Raw genomic sequence first — 19,593 nt, 5'->3', positions numbered from 1 at the left:
TCATAAGGGCTGCATGCAATGGGAGGAATGGTAGACTAATCATTACAGGAAAAGCAGGGGTGACTAGGTGGTATTTCCCTTCTCTTCCAGCTCATTTGGTCAAACAGTCCTTGGGGCTGTGGTGGCATCCCTCTTAGTCTGAAGGTGGTTATCTTAGAAGGTAGATCCATAAATAGGAAGGGCCTGGTCATCTAGGACTTGATCCTGGGTGAGGGAGCTGGCTTGCTATGCATTACACAGATAAGGTTAGATGAAGTGGGCAGGGTAAATTTGTCCCAGATCTCTCCTCCAGGATTCTCTCTATAGCACCCATCCAGGTGCTAGGGAGGTGGGTTGGGAAGCAGAGCTGCTGCGGTGTTGAAGTTCCATCAGCACAACCAGGATTCCAATTAAACCATCTGCCTGTTTATACTTGAGGATAGGTGAGGACAGAATGGGAATTCTGCTGGGATATTGGCAGAGCTGGCAGACTAAGGCAGCAGAAGCCCCCAAGTTGGATGCCCCACAGGTGCTGCCCCTGTCCCACCAGTGCAGAAGTGCTGCCAGTATCAGCCGATATCATGTGAGCTCTCGCCTGAAATTGTGGAAGTAGCAGGCAGGTAGAGAATCGGTACCAGTGGCAACAAGTATGCCAGTGGCAACAGGAGTAGCAGGGCAGAGGAAAGCAGCACTTCCTACTTTGCCTCAAGTGGCAAAACAGGATGTGCTGCCCCTGGGTTCAGGTCTCCCCACTGCCCAACAGTCTCCTTGCCTGAGCTAGCTAGAGTAGTATTGAGCACAGTAGTCTCTCTGATTAGTGGTTAAATGACTTCAGTGCCCATGTTGATGCCAACCTTTCAGTAGACATTCAGAATTTCATGGACTACTTGGCCTCTGTGTGAATTTACCAACTGATGTCGGGGCCCATTCATATTGTAGGACAAATTCTTGACTTGGCTTTTTGGTTCTGTATGGGGTGGTGGTGAGCTAGATATGGATTTAGGGTCATAGATTTATTGTCATGTATAGCTTCCTACCTTGTGGGGTTTAGGCTTAAATAAGCTCCTAAGATCACAGTGGTACAGGACCCATTATAAAGGTCCAAAGATGGATCTAAATCATTTCCTAACTGCTCTGAGTGAGTTTTCTGCTATATCAACCAGTGATTCTGTCAAAGTCTCGGTCTGTCTCTGGGATAGGAAAATGACCTAGGTGGTTGACAGAATTTCACCCAAACTGATGGGTTCAGGCAGCTGATAATGGAGCCAGCTGCCTCCTTGGTTTTTTGGGAACTCAGGGTGATAATGTGGCAGAGACAATTATCTGAGCAACAGTGGGAGGAAAACTCAAGACAACATGACTGGACATGGACTAGAGCCCATGTTGAGTCCTTTTCTGTGGTGATGAAAAAAAACCCACACTTTTCCTCTACCGAGAGTCACCTAGCTGAACTACGAGTTTTAAAGAGTCTGTTGCATCAAGAATTGAGGGAAAGGATGTGATTTCCGATTTTTACAGTATAGCTAGACATTTTGCAGATAAAGTTGCTCACATTTACTGTGACTTATGTGCCATGTTTGTACCAGATCCTAATTATGTATCTCTGACTCCTGCATGTCTTGTCGTACTTGATTCATTTCATTTGTACAGTCTGAGGAGATGGGCAAGATTAAGTGATCCCTGCCCTTCCTGGCACAGGAAGCTAAGTCTGGTTGAGTGGGCACAGAGAGTGGGGACTGTCTATTTGTCTATTTAGTCTTAAGGTGGCTGTCATGAAACTTTTATAGGAAAATCTCTCTTTGGGTGGGTTGGATAAGTTTCCAGCCAGCCTCTGCTCTACTCTTCTTGGGGAAGATGCTTGAAGGTGTTGTGGCATCTGAGATCCAAGGGTGATTGGATGAAACAGATTTAAATGGGGCTAGACAATCTGTCTTCAGGCCTAGGTTTGGGGTTTCAGGCAGCTTTGGTCCTCTTGGTAGATTATTTGTTCTGGGAATTAGGCAGGTGGAGTTTAGTGAACCTCAGTCCTATCTATGACAGAAGCTTGGCAGGCTGTGACAGGAGAGGGGCTATACCCAAACTCTGGAGCACCTTGCTTCATGAAATTTCAAGGGTTTACTCCCTTGACAGCTGTCAGACAAATAATGCTTTAAGCAAAGGTTTTCAATTATCTCTGTTCTGCCTCCCTCAATTGATTTTTTTTTAAAAATACAACTGCTTTATTGTTCAACTAAGGTTTTTAAATGTTTTAAGCTGCCTTGACAGATGCATTTGTGTTAGAAGGCCAGGTTAAAATTCTTATATGAATAAATTAAGCAATCTTTGAATTTTTAAATAGTGACATAGTAGATAGTAGCTACACATTTTATTGTCAATCTCTTTTGCATAGCTTTTTCAGGTTCATTGGCATAAGAGTTTATTAAGAGAAAGGAAGAGAAATTGAATTGAAATTGCAAGTCTTAGAAGATTGTGTTTTGCTTGTTTTGTTTTGTTGCTTCATTCACTGTAGCCTTTTGTATATAGTAGCCTTTTGTATATAGTGATACAGTGTTCAATAGACAAAAGAGGCTGAAAAACTTCATTGCATTCTTGATTGGTACAAAGGTGAAGATGCAGGGTCCAGAACTGTCAGATCTGATACTAATTGTAGTAATGGAGTTCATATTTCCCTCAGAGCTCCAAGCAGAAATTATGGTTTAGTCTTCAGATTTCAAATACCAAGTGATGGGCTGCCATTTTCCCCCTTGAATATCTATTGTGTGAGGGACTGCACTGCTGGAAGTCTGCAAATTACCTGCTGAGGTCCATCATTTTGCTGTGTAATTGGTATCTCCTGTATATTTAAAAGGCACATCAGCTTTGGCAGATGTTCTGAATCATAATACATCCTGCTAACACTGCAAGTTCATAAGATATATATCATTAGTATCTGCAGGCACAGACTTGGTGGGTGTCAACTTTGTAGACCAATGAAGAGTTATAGGACTGCACTGTTGGAGGATATGGCTAATGCAGAAATAAAAACATGGACTTCATAAGGATTAGGGACAAGAGGAAAACTAGTACCTGCCTAAAATCAATGGGTAGAATGCTTGGGTAGAAGTGGCCAATAAAAAATTGGAAGCAAGGGTATCTTCTGCAAATGTCCCTTCAGTGGTTGAACTGTGAAATCTGCAGAAATCTGCATTATCAGTTGAGTGGGAACTATTTTTTGCTGCTCTTTCATTTACTAGAACAGAATGCACTTTTCTTTTTGTAGGGATTCGGATAGGATCTGGTTTCTGCATGTGTGTATTTCACTTCCTATTCATTCCTATTCACTCAGCGCTTGATGAATGGCTGTGAAATATGTGAGCAGCCTCCATGGGGAAAAATGTAGCATTTGATATAACAACGGGTGATAATATAAGTTCTGTCTGGAATTTTAAAATGCTGAAATCATTGATTGATGAATATGCACAGGACATGGATCAAAAATTTGCAAGGTTTGGAAAGTAAATGCCTGTAGTATCTTTAATCATGACCTCATTGGAGGCAATGGGCTGTTTGTTTGTTTTCATAAGATTGTGAGGCTAGGAACCTTCTATGATAGCCTTTTCAGCTAAACAGTGGGGAATCAATTCTAACAGATAGATAGATAGGTAGATGATAGACAGATAGATAGATAGATAGATAGATAGATAGATAGATAGATTGATAGATGATAGATGATAGATAGATGATAGATAGATATAGTGTTCAGTCTTTATATCTCTTTTAGTCCTATGAAGGCATGTTAAATCTTCCTCAAAAAAAGCAAAGCGTCACATCTTTAGATACAAAGAACCCTAAAAAATTAAACAAAGAGGTAATAACAACCAAAGATGTTATGTAATGGGTGAGAGATAAAGCTCCTGTAATTCGCATAAACGACAGTTTTGTGAACAGTTGCGATCTGGAATTATGTTCATAAATGGAAACTTCTTAATTCTTTGGAAGTAGTTTAAAAGATTATGACCTAGCAGGACTTACTGTCATGACCATGACATCATGGAATGCAATATGCTTGTCTTGCTGTAAATTGGCAAACCAACACTGTCAGATGATCTCCTCCATGTTCCCAGAAAGAACAGTGATTGAAGGGAATAGTTGTAATTTTTAGTATGTTCCTCTCTGTCTCTTAAATTTAGACTCCCACAGTGATTATTTTTACTCCACTCTTCAAGAACCCTGAATAGTGAGCTCATAGATACTGTCCAATCTAATTTCCACACAAGGTACAAGCAAATATACATTTATTTTAATTCTACTGGCATATATAGTTTTCACTGAGATATACCACTTCTTGATAGATTCTTGGTTTTATGACATGTGTGGCTGGGGGAAAATAACAAACCTTTCTCAAAACTGACATTTCATTGTCATTGAAAAAAAATATGAATAGCAGCAGTGTTGAATGAAAATAGCCAGTAGAAGTGTTTCACCCCATCCTAGAATATTTGTATTTCCAGTCACAAAATAAGTTACAGTCGTTTCTGTATCTTACTAACTTGAAAGGAGAAAAGAGTTTTTCTCAACAGCATTTCCTAAATCTCCTAGAGGTTATTATAAAATCCAATCGGGCATTTGCCTGTCTGGGGAAGACTATAAATTTAATAAAGAAAAATAAATTATAGTGCAGGAATTTGGCCTTTCCGTCAGTTTCAGACCTGTGTGGTTATGAATCCTCCAAATAGCTGTTGTACTTATGCCTAGTAAACTCATCAAAACTATGGGAGATTATGTAAGTGGACAGAAGCAAGTGCTGTGAGTTACTCACACATTCTTTCTTTGCTTATCGGTTTCCTGTGCTAAAACCTGTACATCTTTTATGGGGAAATCACATATTAACTATCCTGGGTAAGATGCACACGAATTGCGAATGCGCAAGTGGACAAGGAAGGAAGGCACATCTATTATTCACACATAGTATTTTGCTGATTTTATTTCACATGCACAGCAAATCTGAAAATATGCAACTGGAAAGCGGATGGGGTTTTTTTCTAAAAAAAGAAAGATGGTTCACAGGTGGCTGGTTGTGCAAGTTTAAGTTGATTGTTAGATGTCACCAAATGTACTTTTCCTCCTGCACCACCAGCCACCTGCAAAAGTAGTGTTGATTGGAAAATGAAAATAGAACTGGCTAAAATGCAGGTAGGCTGCCTTCCCCTTCCCTGAAAACACTGCAGCAAGTAAAACAGTTGGGCTCTAATTGTATCTAAAATGTTTTTGTCCAGGTAGTTTTGTCCAGGTTAAGATTAATTCATGCCTTTTCCCTGGTCGCTGTTACCCTCCAACTCAATCATATTCTGCGCTCAGTCTCTTCATTTAAAAGTGTCAGGTTAAGTATCTCTCATGAAACCTTGGGGAGATGTTTTCAAAATGGAGAAGTAGTCTGACATGGTACAAAGCATCTTTGTGTGTGCCTTCCTTCGTGGCTATGAGACGAGTAAACAACGTGTTAATCTTAACAGCTTATTTCTGTACAGTTCAAGAAGTTATTTGTGTTTACTGTTCCCCATAAGTGATAACAGCAGTGGTTAATGTGCTGTTATAGATTAAACTGACAATAATTCAACCGGGTTGCGTAACTCCTAGTGAACTCTGCCATCTAGGTTAAATAAAATATTGAAGAACTGCAAAGTGCATCACATTGTCAATAGCCTTCGTTTCTGTCTGGTATGTTGGTATTTACAGCGATGAAGCTCCAGGCAGCCAGTTGGTTACAGATAAGTTTCACATTGACTGGGATTCTGTGCTTGTCAACTCTGATAATGTCATCGTAGCTCAGTTTGATGGAAGAGGGAGTGGATTTCAAGGTCTAAAGATTCTGCAAGAAGTCCACCGTTCCTTAGGATCAGTGGAAGTGAAGGACCAGATAGCAGCTGTAGAGTACGTATGTGCAAAATATTATTCTATTTCCTATATTCTATTCTATTTGGGTTGATCCAGTGTTTATTTTGGAAATGTATATCTGCTGTAATGGATCAATATAAAAATATTTAATGTTTGATAGGAAGAAAATTAAATAAAATTCACTGAACCATTGTTTTGGGATTTCCTGATAAAGGAAACTTCAAGGTCTAGTCTAACTGGGCTTTTTAATTGACTAATTAAACATCACATAATGGAGAATGGGCTCCATATGTTATGCATAAAAGGTTAAGATGTATCAGACAATTGCAATGTATCCCAGTTATGAAGAGTACAATTCTTCTTATCCCACTTCTGGAATAAGGATCCTGTTTCAGCATAATAAATCAAATTGATTTATCAGATCCCACACTCATTTGACAAAGCTATTTAGGCTGTAATACTATACACATTTTCCTGGAAGCAATTCACATTGAACAAAATGAACTTAATTTTGAGTAGACATGCACAGGATTGTGCTCTTAACTTATCTTAAAATGTAAATTTGTATCCCTAATCAGTGTAATAGCTTAATGAATAATCCTGCTTAAGATATACAAAGTCTGAATGAATGGAAAAATTGTGTTGTGTTATTTACTAATAGCTAAAAACGCATCAAATTGTATTACAACAGTATTCTTATGAAGGCCCACCAAGTCTTAGAGGCTATCATAACATGCCATTTTGGGTAAGCCACACCCACCTTCCTAGGGCCTGACACCATATATAATGTCAGGAGTATGGAAGTTTTGGTTGCTTGAATGCTTTTTTTCTTTCCTGGGATCCCACATTTAGGAACAACAAGAATTGTGGCCTAAGCTCACAAAATGTCTTTAATATTTTATCCTGCTGTGAACACTGCAGCTTTTATTTTTATGTTGAAGATTGTTACAACTGCAGTATGTATTATTAATGGGATCAAGAAAAAAATGTGGAAGACTTAAACAAAACAAAGTGTAATTTATTTAATATCCTCTTTTGAATTATCTGCAGCACAGTAGTCATAAATATGAACATTCTTCTTCAGGAAAGAACTTTAATGAAAAACAACTTTTTTGTAATATGATATAAACTTCCTGTTACAGATACTTGATAAAGCAACCATTCGTTGACTCCAAGAGACTGAGCATATTTGGAAAGGTAACATTCTGGAATGAATATGATGTAGCAACTTGCTCCTAATAGCATTTCGTCAGTTTCTGATTCTTCTATGTTTTAATTTTGATTTTATTACAAACAATTACTAATATCCCCCTCTAGGAGTGGTGGTATTATCTAGATTAAATTAAATTTGGTTTCAGGCCTGGAACTCTCACAGACACTGCTTTGATAACCCTGATGAAAAACCTATGCCAGGAGTCGTATGTAGGGGGAGGACTTGGGTAACCTTCTCCATAGACACTCTGCAGTTGGGACAGGTGGGTCTTGGGAGTAGGGGCATTTCCAAGAGGTGATGTAGTGAGACTTTTGCTTGGCTTTTATATTAGGGGTCCTGCAAGGGTTCCATTATTTCTCCCACTCCTTTTGGCATCTATATGAAGCGGCTGTGGAGGCAGCATCAGTATGGCTATTAAACCCAAGTGTATTTATTTTTCACATCCATGTCAGCTGAAGCACTAGAAGTCTTTAGAGCAGTGCCTATAATTCATAATGGAGTGGATAAGGGCCAGTAAACTGAAACTCAGTCCAACTGATGTTGGGAGATGCAGGGTGTGCCTGGATAGTGATAACTACAGTTACCCATGCTGTGAAACCTCCAGGTAAGGCTGCTTCCATGGGGCTACTTTTGAGGATGATTTGGAAAATTCAGCAAGTTCAAAATGCAGCTGCAAAGCTTTTGAAAACCAATAGGCTGAACCATATCAGAATGATTCTTAAACTTCTGCATTAATTACAAATGTTTGTGAGCACACGGCAAATTGCTGGTGCTTAACTTTGGAATGGGTAACCTGTTGCCCTACATAGGCTGCTGGTCAACCACTCCCATTAGCCATGCTGACTCAGGCTTATGGGAATTGGAGTCCAACAACATTTGGAGAGCCCCAGGTTACCCACTCTTGTTTTAAAGTCCTGCATACTTTGAGATCAGTGTAACTGAAGGTGTGTGCATCTGCCAGTCCATGTTCAGACGTCACCACCAGCAGCCCTAGTCCAAATGGCCCCACCATCATGTCAGATAGGTAGTGACTGGGACAGGGCTTCTTAGGATTTCTTTCCCCAAGAGGTTCACCTGAAAGCTTCCCATCATTTTGGTGATTAATACAGGTACCTTTTTATTTGACTTGTTACTGTTTTCATTGTGATATTCTGAGTGCTATATAGAGTGGACATTTTTAAAATACCGTATTTTTCGCTCTATAGGACGCACCGGACCATAGGAGGGGGAGAACAGGAAAAAAATTTTTCCCCTCTAAAACAAGGTGCGTTCCAGGTGCATTCACCCAAAGCCTCTGGAGCCCAGCAGGAGTTACTGCTGAGCTCTGGAGGCATCAGGCGGCTGGAAGCCTGGAGAGCAAGAGGGGTTGGTGCGCACTGACCCCTCTCGCTCTCCAGGCTTCAGTGAAGGCACCCAGCTGCCCTGCAGAGGGTTTGCTCAGCCATCCCCAAGCTAGAACAGCGAGATGGAGCGTTCTAAGCTTTGGGCTTAGCCACACAGCCTGCATTCGCTCTATAGGACGCACACACATTTCCCCTTAATTTTTGTAGGGGGAAAAGTGCTTCCTATAGAGCGAAAAATACGGTAAAATACGCCAATTAGGGCTGGACAATAATCTGGTTTTCAACATCATTCTATATGCTGATATATCACAATGTCTGGAATGTATTTCAGCTGTTTCTTCCTCCCGACCTTAGGGGAGGAAGAAGCAGCCGAGATACATTGTCCAGCCCTGCGACGGTAAGGGAGCCCCGAGAGATACCAGGGCTCCCCTCAAAGGTGCCTGCCTGTTTTCGCCCCAGCTGGTGGGCTGCATGTTTCCTCCTGGAGCAACTGACGGCCCGAAGAGGAAAGACGCAGCTGACCTGCTGAGGCAACTTGAGCCAGTATCACAATGTGAACACCATACAATGTGAACACCATTTCAGACAATAAAATGGATTACTGCCCAGCTCTAATGCCAATTTTAGGTGAAGCTAGGAATGCACCCTTGAGGCTAACTTCAAAACAGCAAGAGTTAAGTGCTACTGTAATCTGAAAAGGAAAAAAAGAAACGTTGAAACTAAGCCTGTGGTTTGTAACAGAATTCAATATATCCAAAGTTAATTACTTTAAAAGTACACTTAGGTTAAGTACATGGTCAATCTGCCTATGGAAATCAATGAGACTTGAAAGTATGAAGTTTGACTTCATTGTGCCTTTAATACATAACATTTTCCAATATTTTTGAATCAAGCAGTTTCATTTTTATATTTATGTTTTCTGGAGGTGCTTGGTTACAGAAGTCATGGTAGAAGTAAAGACTAACTTCCTGCATTTGCAGTCGTTAACGGTCATCAACAGGTTTACCATACCCATTGAGTCAATCACCCATCTCCTACTTCCCTTCTCAGAAAAACCCCACCCCACCCTCCCACTATATATATAAGGATCTGGTGACTTCTGTTTCAGTGTATCTGAAGAAGTCTGCATGCACACAGAAGCTTATACCCAGAACAAACTTAGTTGGTCTCTAAGGTGCTACTGCACAATTTTTTATTTATTTCGATTGAGTCAGACCAACATGGCTACCTACCTGAATATAGAATCCTGCATTTGAAGTTATCCTGCATTTAATACACATCTTTTTTTAAAAAAACCTTCCTTCCAAAAATGCAAATGTGGCTTGCTATTACTTTCATCATTCCCTTTTTAATACATATTTTACATGCAAACCCATTCACAGCCTATTGTGCTATGAGTAACATCCTTTTTTGTGCCATCTGTTCAAGATATCCTTTGTTAGTCTGTCAGCTGTTGGATGCTATTGCCTCTGGCATTAAATAGAAGAGCCAGACAAATACTTTCACCTTTAGCAAAAAGTTAAATAGATTCTCAACCATCTCTCTTGCTCTGTCTCAAACCGTGTTTAGAACTTAACCACAAAAAGAGTTGTAGTTTTCAGATATCGATGTTTGCTTTTTTTGGATGCAAGAGATGAAGCAACTCTTTTAAGACATCTACTCTTTGTGCCCTTCCTAGTTGTAAAGCTCATTGTGAATGCTGTAACAATTTGTGACCGCATACACACATACAGTGTACTACAGACTGCACACATTCAGTATCAAATAAAGTATCCATCAGTATCAAATAAAGTATCCATCAGCCATTACTTTAGCAGTCCAGGAAAGTTATATCTTCCCCATTTATTGATGACATTTTATTTATATCTTTAATTATGTGGCCATTAACACACAACCTTCATATCCAAAAGCAAGGTTCCTGCGCTACCACTTCAATTGATGCTTCCCACCCCCTTGTATAACAGAAATAGCCCCCCCCCCCCACCATCTCTGGTTGGGCTATTTTATAAGCCCATGGCACATTCCTATAACTTTCATTGGTATGCAGCACTCAGCCAAGCTCTGAGACGAGCAGTGCTTTTTTTCTAGAGTAAAAGGTGCCAGAACACACCTCCCTCAGAAGACCCACCCAGAGCCCAAGAAGGATATATTCAGGCTGGGGATCTCCTTGTGAACCAGAGGCAGTTTCTGTCAGGCTGCCCATTCCTCAACAGAACAGTTTGCCAAAGCAACACACACACACACCCCCGGCACATGTGAGCCAGAAGCAGGATAGGGAATTTGATGAACTGCTCCACTGAGATGCAGCCAGCCACACGCCCTTGAGTGGAGCAGTTTAAAGAAGCTGCCTGCCCACACAGTCCATCTGCGGTATGAGGGCCAGAGTGTGATGGCTGCTTCACCAGCAGTATATCACTGGTAAAAACTCTGCCACTCCTGAGGCCCCCAGTGCCCTGGTGGCAGAGGGGCTTAGGAGCAGCGACAGTTTCACTCACGATACACTGCCATGTGAAGCCACTATCACGCTCTGGCCCTCATACCAGTCCTGGGTGATGTATCAATACATCTTCCAGGCCTATTGCTGAGGTTGCTTAACTGAGGAGCTTAATGAGGTTCTCCCACACGTCTCTGGCTCACGTGAGCTGGAGCAGGTGGGGGCTTGCTCAGCTGAGATATGGCTTCCTCACACATCAGCTGGGAGGCCGAAGAGCCTCAGCAAAGCCCCCCCTCTGCCTCTCCAGAGCCCATAGAGGATATCTCATTTGGGGTCCAGGGAGGGTTCCTCATGAGCCAGAGGTGCAGTGGGGTTTTGCTGACACTGTCAGGTCTCTCCCACTACTTCCAGGGCCGGGGTGAGAGGTGTCAGAATGTTGTTCTAGCTGGGAAAAAAGGCCTGGATATGTGTACATGGAGATAAATATTTAAATTCCTAAGTGTATTTTATTCATTAAAATGATTATTAATGTATTTAATGTGAACACTATATCACAAAATTTGGAAAAGTGCAAAATCCAAAAGATAATTATGTTCTGATTTCCACGTTAGTCTGAGAGTGGCAGATCAGATCAATGAAGTAATGAATGAAGGAATTTCTCCCCAATCTTTTTATTTGTATTTTATAGTTATAAGTAATTTATTTTACAAATCTTGAACTGTGTGCTTTGCATAAACTTTGTTTATCCTGGGTTATATAAGATTTTATTGTAGTTTTCAATTAAATAAATGATGTTATTCTCAAGTAGACATACACAGAGCACAGTGAAAGTCCATATTGTCAAGGACTAAAAAGATCCTCTGCACATAATAATGATTAATAAATTATTATCTGGGTTTAAAAGGGATGGGTTTCTTCCCACAGAGTAGGGAATGACACAGGCTTTTTGGAGAAACCTGCTGTTGGTTATATAAGTCTTAAATTAGGATTGCTAGACCTTGAACTCTATCTCTTAGAAGTGTGGAATCAATTGGCAAGCATTTTATATGGAAACAAAACAAGCAGGCTTTGTTTTTTTAAAACAAACAAACAGCTATTTCAACACAGTTCATCTTCATCCAACAAAGAACAATTTATAAATTTTGAGTGAGGCAGGTGTTGGCCATCATAAGCTGCTTTGTGGGCATAATGTTCATTGTGGTGCACATCTGACACTGGAGATAATTTGTGAAGAGCAAACCAGTGCTTACTTTTTAGAGCCTTATTGTATGTTCAAAAATATCATTTGCTACAGCACTCCTGCAACTGCCTGAGTTTTGATAAATTGTTTGATTCCCTCTTGCATCACAAACCCCTTGCACAAAAGCATGTGCTGGAGAGAGATATTTCTCCTTATATGCTATTTTTCTAGATACACTCCTCCCTCCTAAAAAAACCAAATAAATCAGATAAACATTTAAACATGAACTTCCTGCGTATTAAGATGGCACAGTCTGAGAATCAACCTAAGGTGTTATATGGATTGCCATAGCCACATTCAGTGTGTAGCCAAAAGCCAAAGAATTTCTACACACACACACCAAATACTTCCCCATCGCCACTTTGGAAGGCCCATTTCCCTGAAAAAAATGTGGGGAGGGGGTTATATTTGCTTACCATTCACAGGGGAGTGGGGCTCTAAGAACTTTCACATGACATACCCTTTTCTCAATTCTTACCTTAATCTGGGGTGACTGATTTTTCTCTCCAACTATTGCTTGAATGCCCATCATGATATAGCCTCATTCCATAAGGCGTTTGCAAGGGCTGGGGTGGCTCTGATCTGCAAAAGAAAACAACGACAAGGTTCAGCTACCTCATAATCCCTGTGCCTGTTGAGAAGTCTTAGACTCCCTCGTAAATATCTCATAAATATTTAGAGTGCATTTTGACCCTGCCCAGCCCATGAAATGCCAAGGAAAGCTGGGACAAGTGCTGTGTCCCATCATTAACATCCACCCCACACCATTTCCACCAATGAATAAATATATCAAATAGTTAAGTACATCACACATGTCCTGTAACATTTGATTCTGGACTCCAAATATTTATTCATAAGTAAATAAGAAAAGAACATGACTTAACCTTTGAATAATAGGGCTTATTCCCTGCCAGTCACAGTCAACAATACTGAGTTAGAAGGACCAATAGTCTGGCTGTATAAGGCATTTTCCAATGCTTCCCAAGCCACCATACTCTGAGAGGATGTAGGAGGCTAAAATGCCATTTTTACCACTAGATATAAACTTTAAATAATTTCAGAGCACTCTGTTATAGTGAATATTGGCTCAAAACACCTTTTTAAGACAAAAAATGGCTTAAAACAGGTTTGATTCTCTCTTTAACTGGCAATTTATAATTCACAGAAGATCAGAAGGCCATAGAAATAGATGTAAATGCTACGGTACTGCATAACAAAAAACCCAGTTTCATTAAGGCAATAATGGGCACATTTTAACTCACATTAGGTTGTTTTGTAGGGCTATGGAGGATACATTGCATCAATGATTCTCAAGTCCAATGAAAGGCTTTTCAAGTGTGGAACAGTGATTGCACCAATTACAGACATGAGATTGTATGGTGAGTATTTTGTATTATTCAGTTTGTCTACTAGGCGGGTACCCAATTTTCCCTCTCTGATGGATTAAGAAATAGCAAATCTTTTACACTGGAAGGGACTGTACCCATTCTGCACCCATGAAGCCTTGGGTTTAGTTACGTGTGATTAGGTCCCTAAATGTTAACTCATTTAATCTGGAAACAATTTAACAGAAACAAATAAAAAAGAATCCTGTTTCCCCTGCAGCATCAGCTTTTTCAGAAAGATACCTTGGCCTTCCATCTAAAGAAGAAAATGCTTATCAGGTAAGCAAGTTGTACTTTAGATATTTATGGTGTTGCAGGGGCACTTGAAATGCAAATCACTCGTAGAGGTGTACAAGTGTGTGTGTTTCTTTCCTAAAGGCATCCAGCGTGCTACACAATATTCACGGCTTTAAAGAAGAAAAGTTGTTAATTGTCCACGGGACAGCGGATAGTAAGTAGACATACAAATAGTTCCATTTACAGTTGTAGCTAGTGGCGCAGCTAAGTTCAGTGAAAGAGAGGCGTGTGTGTGTGTGTGTTCTTTTGATAATACTGAGCTTTGTCTGCCCCCAGAGAGCCTGTTGTCAGACTCAATTTACAGTTTTACATCTGAACAGATGACATTTCTCATAACTGAATATTTGTAACTCTTAGCAGCTGTAGGTACCAATTTGTTTAAATCATATAAACCACCCATGTCATTGGTAGATGGCAACATATATTAATAAATGACAGCATCAATATTTAATCAGCTTTCAAATTATTATTGATTCCACCATTGGCAAAATATAAATGTTGCGGGGGTGGGGGGACTTATAGCATACAATAGATTGTAGTGGATTAATTTCTACAGTGCATTTACAGTGTACTTCCCTTCACTGCTAAGCAATGCATGATTTCTTATATTTATATGGTCAAACGCAGGCTTAACTAGTATGGGAATACTATTTCCAGAGGAGTGGGTTTTCCAACACTGTTTCATGATGTTGGAACACCTTGTCCCCAGTTCAATGGATGGGTACAACCATTCTCCCTCATTGGACAGCTAAAAAGGCTGATCATTCAGACAGTCCAGCTGAAGAGCCAGAACCACCACCTGCATTGTGAAGGCAAAACTAAAATTGAGTGGAGGCAGGATGAAATATATTTTCCTGGAAAAATCAGCTAATTCTAAGAGGTTCAGTTTCACTTAGGAATGGTGAATCAGAATCTAATTTGCCTTTCTTAAACCAATACACAAATAAAAACAAACTATCCTTAAATATCCATACTACTGCGAATTTTGTGATGCAGTTCACCAGTCAATGTGTCTAAAAATGCAGATATTACCCAAACATATTAATAGGTATATCCTATATATAATACATATAAAGGAGTCAAGGCCCATAAAATACATGAATGAATGAATACAACTGAATAAAAATACTTAAATGCAATATAATATTGTGTATATAATATTATAGATATAGTATGAAAAATTAGACAAACTAGTAAAAAAATTATTCACTTTTTAGATCAAAGAGTGAAATAGGGAAAAATCAAGCCTGGCACTGAGATGTTTCAGAGAATTCTATCCCTAACTACTATGCTATAGCTGTTCTGTTATGAAGAAAAGAAGATATTTCTGGAAGTGCTAGGAAAGAATATTCAGCAGAATTACCCACTGTATTTGTGTGTAGGGCACACAACAGCAACAGAGAAGATGTACTTGTGGCCTCACTGATAGATCCCCGTCATTACAGTGTCCCTGACCTTCACGTGTTAAGTGCAGGAATATAATAAGGTCCTTTGTGTGAACATATTAGATTGAAGCCTGAACAGGATGGCAGCTAATCTGTAAGATCTGATTGACATTAATAATGCTTTTTTGCTAACACATGTTATTGTCCCACAGCTAAAGTTCATTTCCAGCATTCAGCAGAATTAATTAAACATCTAATAAAAGCTGGAGTGAATTATACTATGCAGGTATGTAATGGTCAGACATCTCAATAGTGCATCCTTCAGTATGTTTTAATTATGACCAGTCTTAGAATTTTTATTATTCTTTTCCTTGCAAGTATACACTATATAAGAAAATAGCACCATGTTTGTCTAGACTATGTATAGTAGAATAACTTCAAAAAATGAATCTATGCAAAAATAAAATAAAAAATAGGGAGTTGGATCCAGACTGATTTCTGCACAGAGGACTCTGCACTGCAGGAAGATGGCTTTAGTGGTATCAGAGCTTGAGCATCTTGGCCTCTTTGATGCTCTTTTAAGTATTTAGAAGCACAATACTATTTTTATAGTGACATTGAAAGATAAGCTCTGACCTCTTATTGATCAAAGCTAATGACTTAGTCATACTTCTATGTGCTGTTCGTAAGTGCATTATTCCTATCTGTTATAAGGTTAACTTGGAAATTAAAACTCTGCTTTTGCTGGTTAGAAAGGATGAAAGGCTCGGAAGTAGCCAAGCCATTTTTAATTTTTTTTTAAGGTTGTTAAACACTACTGAAATGTAGACTATCTGTAGGAGATAGAGAACAGAAATATTTTGGAACAATATATTTGGAGACACCAGTTAACATGTGTGACTGGTTGTTTAAGTAAAATATGTTCGTTAAACCTTTTAATTATGAAATGAGGTTTGGCAACTGTACAATAATAGTTGCTTTCATTTCCTATCAGCTGTCAGTTAAGTAAAACCGCAAAGGTAGTCCAGCATCATTATCAATACCCATGTTTATGTCCAAATATTACCAGTAGCAGCAATATACAATCCCACCCACTATCTGGGCTCCATGTCATTAATATTGCTAGTACAGTAGTACCTTGTTGTGAGTCCGCCCCATTTAGCGTCCTTTCTGGGTTACTTCGAGGTTTGCTGCTCACGCACGCGCAGAAGTGCAAAACCGCTCACGTGTGTACACAAAACAGCACTTTGTGGAGCATCCAGGGCTCCAGAATGGATCCTGGACTCAAAACAAGGTACAGTGGTACCTCGGGTTAAGAACTTAATTCGTTCCGGAACTCTGTTCTTAACCTGAAGCACCACCTTAGCTAATGGGGCCTCCTGCTGCCGCCGCACAATTTCTGTTCTCATCCTGAAGCAAAGTTCTTAACCCGAGGTACTATTTCTGGGTTAGCGGAGTCTGTAACCTGATGCATTTGTAACCCGAGGTACCACTGTACAATAAACCTTTGGATTAGTTTTTAAGTCATTTTTACCAGGTTGTATATCAGGCTGATACAATAATTGATAGAAATTAAATATCTATTCCCCCTAAACCATTTGGAAAATCCAAATCAGAAAGGCCATTTAAAATAAATATATGTAAATACTTTTATTGCTAAAGCTTTCAGTGTAGGTGATGAAATGCTGATTTAAAATATCAGGAAAATGAATTTTAGTTTGAATTTTATGAGCTTTCAATGAAGCCATAACATTGCCTAATGCCTAATTCTGTGTTGATGCAAAAGCATTTAAAACAAATCAGAGACCCCTATCATTTGGTTTTTAAAGCCTATTTATTTTTACATTTCCTCACCCAGATCTACCCAGATGAAGGTCATTACATCACATCAGAGAAGAGTAAATATCACCTTTATAGCACAATTCTCAGCTTCTTTAGTGCTTGTTTAAAGGAGGAAGCGCCAATTTTATCACAGGAACCAGAGGAAGATGAATAAGGAAGCTATTTGTACAGAACTGAGGAGATTTTCAGTGAGGCTCACTGAAACCATAAATAAAAGTGACTGTGAGAGAACAGATTCTACAGAAGCCCAAGGGCAGCTAAAGGATATACCAGTGGAGCAGCACATTTGGTGACAATGAGCTAACAAACTGGGATTTGAATACAAAAGTCCAAATGTATTACCAAGGGACAAAACGTATACCTTTGTGGAAGGCCAATGGTCAGATGCAGTTTCCTGGAAGAAATTAATTTTGCATAAGAGTAGGGTTAGTGCATGTTGATTCTGTTAAGATTCACTGTTTGTTCTGTACGTAGTTGCTCTGTTTTTATTTAAAATGCACATTTCTCAATTTCAGCATAATGCACACCTGACATAAATATTGATATTTGCACAGGAGAGCTGCAGCCTAACCAACTATTGCAACTTTTCAATTAGTGCAATTTCTTCACTGTCAAGCTTCAAAATATTGAGAAAATATCATTTTGTTTCAATTTACATTGGGAAACAATATCAGATTAAGTCTGATAAATACACATATTAGTTTGTTTCCCTTCCCTGTAAAAGTTTTTCAAGCATTCACTATTTTACTGTACCAACTATAATTCAATAAGCAGAAATTTGGTAGTATACGCTTGGACTTTATGTATATACACAAAACTCCTTCCACAAAAAATGTCTGTGTGCTTGAACAATTTTTTCAAGCCATGATTACAGCTATGTTTAAACCAGTATCAACAACTAAAATAGTTTCCCTGGTTAAAAGTTGTATCTTTTCATTTACTAAGAAATATTTGGGTTGTGTTTTTTCGTATTGTTTACAGTAGTCAATAGTTTGCTGGTTACACTCTAATTTTAGAATATGCTACTTTGTCACATGTAAATTAGATACATGAATATTAAATTATAGTTTCAGATAAAGAGATTTTATTAACAATGTAAGCCATTTGAGTACTACTTTGATGAATCATTTGTGAAGCTGGTTCTTGCAGGTGGGCTGAGATTCCATTCTGAACTTCAACGCCAACTTGTGGTAGCGCATCACAGAACAGTCTGTCAGTTTTTATTTGGTGTGTCACAGCTGCCCAGGCTGTTACATGAAGATTTAAATTCAGCCTGGGAAATGATTTGTTTTATTTCTAAAGGAGCCTTCTGATGAATGATTTTTAAAATTTTTATTTTATTCAGGTGAAGTCCCTGAAATGCATCAAATGTATTGTCAAGGTGAATTACAGCCCTACAAATCACACTATGAAATAAACAACCCACTCAACTTTGGCCATCAGAATATTAACTTCTACGATTGAAGTTCTGTATTCTCTTAATTTTAGATATACATTCTAAGATGATGTTTCATCCAAAGAAATTTGCCAATTTGCACAAGGTAATTTGCTTGCACAGCTAAACTCTCGTCTGCCCCTCATGTGAACACTGAAAAGTTGGCCGGGAAAACCCAGCAGAGACTGGGGGACACGTGGCGAGGGAGAGGGAGGGAAAGTTCCATTGTGCAGGCAGAGGCAACTTGTGCTAACGGGGCAAGTTGGTTAGGTCCAAGCCAAATAATTTTTTGTTGTCCCTAGGAGTTTTGATCCTGAGTATTTCACTTTCGTTTTTAAAAGCACTCTCTATGCACTGGGGGTTGTGTTCCTTGTGGAAGCAGGTTACAAGTGCCATAGCATTGTTTCAACACTCAAGATGCTCTAGCTATATCTTACTGTGCATCAAAAGAAAGCCCACCTTTTAACTTGTAAAGAAACAAAAATGTAGAGTTTCTTGAGGCAGCAGAGTTGCCTGAAATAATTTCTAGCGCTTTCTCCTCCTGGGGCAAAAATGGCCAATGTGGTATCCATTTCTCCACTCCCAATAAGGTGGTAAAAATGGGCCAGCCTGGCTCATCTTTATTAGATGAGCATCTCTTTGACATGCATTATTGTTGTACCAAACACCCTGCATATGAAACCCTCAAAGTGTTAGAAGTTACAACTTCTTGTGGTATACTACTCTAATGCGCTCTTCAAGCTGGTCACAGAGCTGTCTCTTCAGGTCCATATTCTGCTGTTCATGGCATCCAAGAATGGCAAGAACATTCAAGTAACGACAAGAGAAATGTGTTAGATTAATACATGGAAACTAGTCCTATAGCCCTATCCTTTAATTCATTGGGATGACGAGCAAACACAAATTTATCTCCTTTTTCTGTTCACACAATACATTTACAAGACTGCACTTAAATGCATTAGCTGAATGGCCTTGATAGCTTTTACCACAATGTTGTGCATTTTGTTTCCTTTTTAAAAAATATATATCCTACTTTCCTTCTTAGGAAAGGAGCTGCTCAAGGCAGCTAACAAACAGCAATAATCCTGATGATTAAAATACACATTATCAAACCAAAAACAGCAGAAAAAGCACAAAGAGCAGCACTCAAATCCAATTCCTTAAAG

General features: G+C 39.2%; 1 protein-coding gene across 2 annotated transcripts in view; it reads left to right on the top strand.

Moving 5' to 3' along the window:
- DPP10 (dipeptidyl peptidase like 10) overlaps positions 1 to 18,437 on the top strand; it is a 513,191-nt gene extending 494,754 nt beyond the window's left edge. For both annotated transcript variants that reach the window (XM_028744423.2, XM_077935419.1), the window contains 7 exons: positions 5,695 to 5,889; positions 6,996 to 7,050; positions 13,363 to 13,462; positions 13,689 to 13,747; positions 13,847 to 13,919; positions 15,363 to 15,436; positions 17,009 to 18,437. In XM_028744423.2, the coding sequence (XP_028600256.1) occupies positions 5,695 to 5,889; positions 6,996 to 7,050; positions 13,363 to 13,462; positions 13,689 to 13,747; positions 13,847 to 13,919; positions 15,363 to 15,436; positions 17,009 to 17,146 (694 nt within the window). In that variant the 3' untranslated portion in view covers positions 17,147 to 18,437. The remainder of the gene's footprint in view (positions 1 to 5,694; positions 5,890 to 6,995; positions 7,051 to 13,362; positions 13,463 to 13,688; positions 13,748 to 13,846; positions 13,920 to 15,362; positions 15,437 to 17,008) is intronic.
- Positions 18,438 to 19,593: the final 1,156 nt, after the last annotated feature.

The sequence above is a fragment of the Podarcis muralis genome, chromosome 1, assembly GCF_964188315.1.
Source record: "Podarcis muralis chromosome 1, rPodMur119.hap1.1, whole genome shotgun sequence".
Classification (NCBI taxonomy): Eukaryota; Metazoa; Chordata; class Lepidosauria; order Squamata; family Lacertidae; genus Podarcis; species Podarcis muralis.
The sequence above is the reverse complement of the archived record's forward strand: the minus strand, read 5'-3'. Positions and strand labels throughout refer to the sequence as shown.